Source organism: Cyprinodon variegatus, unplaced genomic scaffold, assembly GCF_000732505.1.
Source record: "Cyprinodon variegatus isolate N-32 unplaced genomic scaffold, C_variegatus-1.0 Scaffold411, whole genome shotgun sequence".
Taxonomy (NCBI): Eukaryota; Metazoa; Chordata; class Actinopteri; order Cyprinodontiformes; family Cyprinodontidae; genus Cyprinodon; species Cyprinodon variegatus.
In genome coordinates, this window is record NW_015150864.1 from 343,792 (window position 1) to 346,352 (window position 2,561).

General features: G+C 35.5%; 1 protein-coding gene across 1 annotated transcript in view; it reads right to left on the reverse strand.

The window, feature by feature from the left end:
- Positions 1-2,561, reverse strand: part of LOC107093178 (arf-GAP with SH3 domain, ANK repeat and PH domain-containing protein 2-like) — a 34,554-nt gene that overhangs the window by 19,721 nt on the left and 12,272 nt on the right. The window contains exons 11-13 of the mRNA XM_015388044.1: positions 2,372-2,452; positions 2,194-2,291; positions 295-364 (exon numbers count right to left, since the gene is read on the reverse strand). Coding sequence (XP_015243530.1) covers positions 295-364; positions 2,194-2,291; positions 2,372-2,452 — 249 coding nt within the window. The remainder of the gene's footprint in view (positions 1-294; positions 365-2,193; positions 2,292-2,371; positions 2,453-2,561) is intronic.

Here is a 2,561-nt window from a genome sequence, read left to right on the forward strand (position 1 = left end):
CAGAAATATAGAACAAGAATCAAATTATTATAGGACAGTTTGGCTTATTGCTACGAATACATAAATTAAAAAAGTTATGTAAACTTGTTTGATTCCCAACTGTTAATTCAAATGATTTAAGACTTTTGTTCCAGAATGGGAATATAACAATCCCCTAATGTTTACATTTTTCTTTTTTTAATAAAAGTGTTATTTTAAGCACTCAAATTAGTAGCATTAATTCTCAAATCGCAATAACAACAATTTAAATACTAAAAGTATGCGGATGCAGCACATCCACAAACAGGCACTCACTGTAGCATGTGCAATAGTCAGGTAACAGTTATGGACTGAACATTTCCTCTTCTGCCACATTTTTCTCAACCTGCAACACAAACACATTGTGTCAGTAATAAAAGTCACACGAATTTTCCTTTTATTAAAGAGTTTTTATGTTTGAGTGAGTTGCGTTTTTTTTTAATATGTTTTCCTTTCAAATAAGGTTATATGAAATGTTCTTTATCAATCGTTGTCTTTTCTGTAATATATAGCAGTCCAATTTTTGTTTCAAGAACCAAAACGTATTCAGTTAAACTTGACTTAAAAATCAAACATTTCCATTTCAAGTTAACGGTGACAATATTTCCCCATTATGTCACCAACTATTACCTTTTGCTCATCTGTGTGAACTTGAAGTGAATTACTAAAGTGAAGCAGACATGGTCTGCTCACTTTTTTGGGTTATACAAGAAGTAGATCAGGATCAAGAGAACTGGTATCTATCCGGCTCTTGATGGGAGGTTATAAAAAGCTGAGTTTAGGTTTGAAGAGTAAAGCAGACATAAAGCTGGCGTCATATACTCTATAGTGCTCAAAGTAGGTAACCATTTATCTAAATTATGAAACGCAAGGTTTATAATCTCTGGCCATAAGTGTAAAAATCCCATGATTTATTACAGAGGAAAATTTAAAAATCAACACAGAATCTGGCAAACATAATAAAAAGCTACTTCCAAAGATCAACAGACTACATGGTGGGAACAAACAACTAGCAGAGGTTTGTTTAGCTGGGACAGAGAACTTAAAATGGTGCAAAGAGAACAAGATTATGGTAAAGTTACAGGCAGAACACTGAGGAGAGGGATGGGAGACAACAGGCAGGGAAACAGGGATTATGAAGGGATGATCTAGTCTAAGACAACGGGCCTCATGCAAGAACCGTTCGTACCAACAAATTTATTCTTAAATTGTTCGATTTAAGAGAAAATATGGCATTCAATATTTTCCTCCTATTCCTGATTTTCTCTCAGGTACAAACACAATTTAAGTTTGCTCTAGACATGACGTAGGAGTCAAATGTTATCCAAGCCTAGTTTTTTTCACTAAAGTACATTTAAATCAGGTCTGTGGCAATCAGGAGATGTGTGGAGCAGCTGAGACAGAGAAAACTCAGGGAGCTGAGCGAGGAACACTAATGAAAACCAGGGCAAAATACATATACACAAAAACAAAATGGAAAAAAATAACAGAAAGAATTATGAAAGTACATAAAATAAAAAGAACCATGGAAGTAATACACAAAGTTCTGAACAAAAAATTGTGGCCACTAGATAAACAAGGTGGACATGAGGAAAAGAAACACAAGAAAAATATAAATCCAATCAATCATAACAGATCATACCAAAGATAATAAGAATCTTTTGAGGAAAAAATGTGAGAAGCAACTTACAAAGAGAAACTACACAAAAACTTCATGAAAGAATATTTTGGCTGAGACGCAGCGTTGTCAATTTACTGCACAATTCAATAAAGATATTTACCAATATTAGGAACCGCTATCGCTTGACTTTATCCAACGATTGTGCTGCTTCACCATTTTTTAAGCACACCAGAAATGATATATAAAAAAAATAGCATTGTCCACCTGAAAGCTGACAGTTTGTATCACATATAGCATTTAGCTGTGGCAAAGGAGGTGATGAATTATTAGATCTCTGGAACATGAACAGTCAATTACTTTTACTGAGGATTAGGTAGAATCTTTTTTATTTATGTTTTACTTTGTGGGATTTAATTTTTCATCAGCTTGTCATGTTATAAAACGCAACGTCATCTAAAACTTTAATCTGGTCCTTTGGTCTTTTTAAATTAATTATGTCTTGTTGCGTAACTCCTAAATTAGGTATAAAGGAATTGTGATTTGTGCGTGTTTACCCGTCGCTCTTCTTGTACAGGAACCCTGCTCTCTCTGTTCCGTACTGCTTGTCTCCCAGAAGCTGATGCATACTGTACACCTGCTTCGGTAGAGAGTCCTGTACATAAAAGTAAAGCATTTTCTAATCAGCTGATCTGTATCCCATTCTGAGTGGATGTTGGTGTAGGAGTCTCCAACCTGTTCTGTGTGGACCACGGGCCTCAGCTGATCCCTGATGGTGCACAACTGCCTCTTCTCCTCCTCCTGACGCTGCTTCACCTGAACACACCAGCACAGTCACATCTCATGATTTCACTGACAGCATATGATTAATCAGAAATATCTCCACAATTCTGAGAACAATAATGATTAAAGTTAGAGATGCACC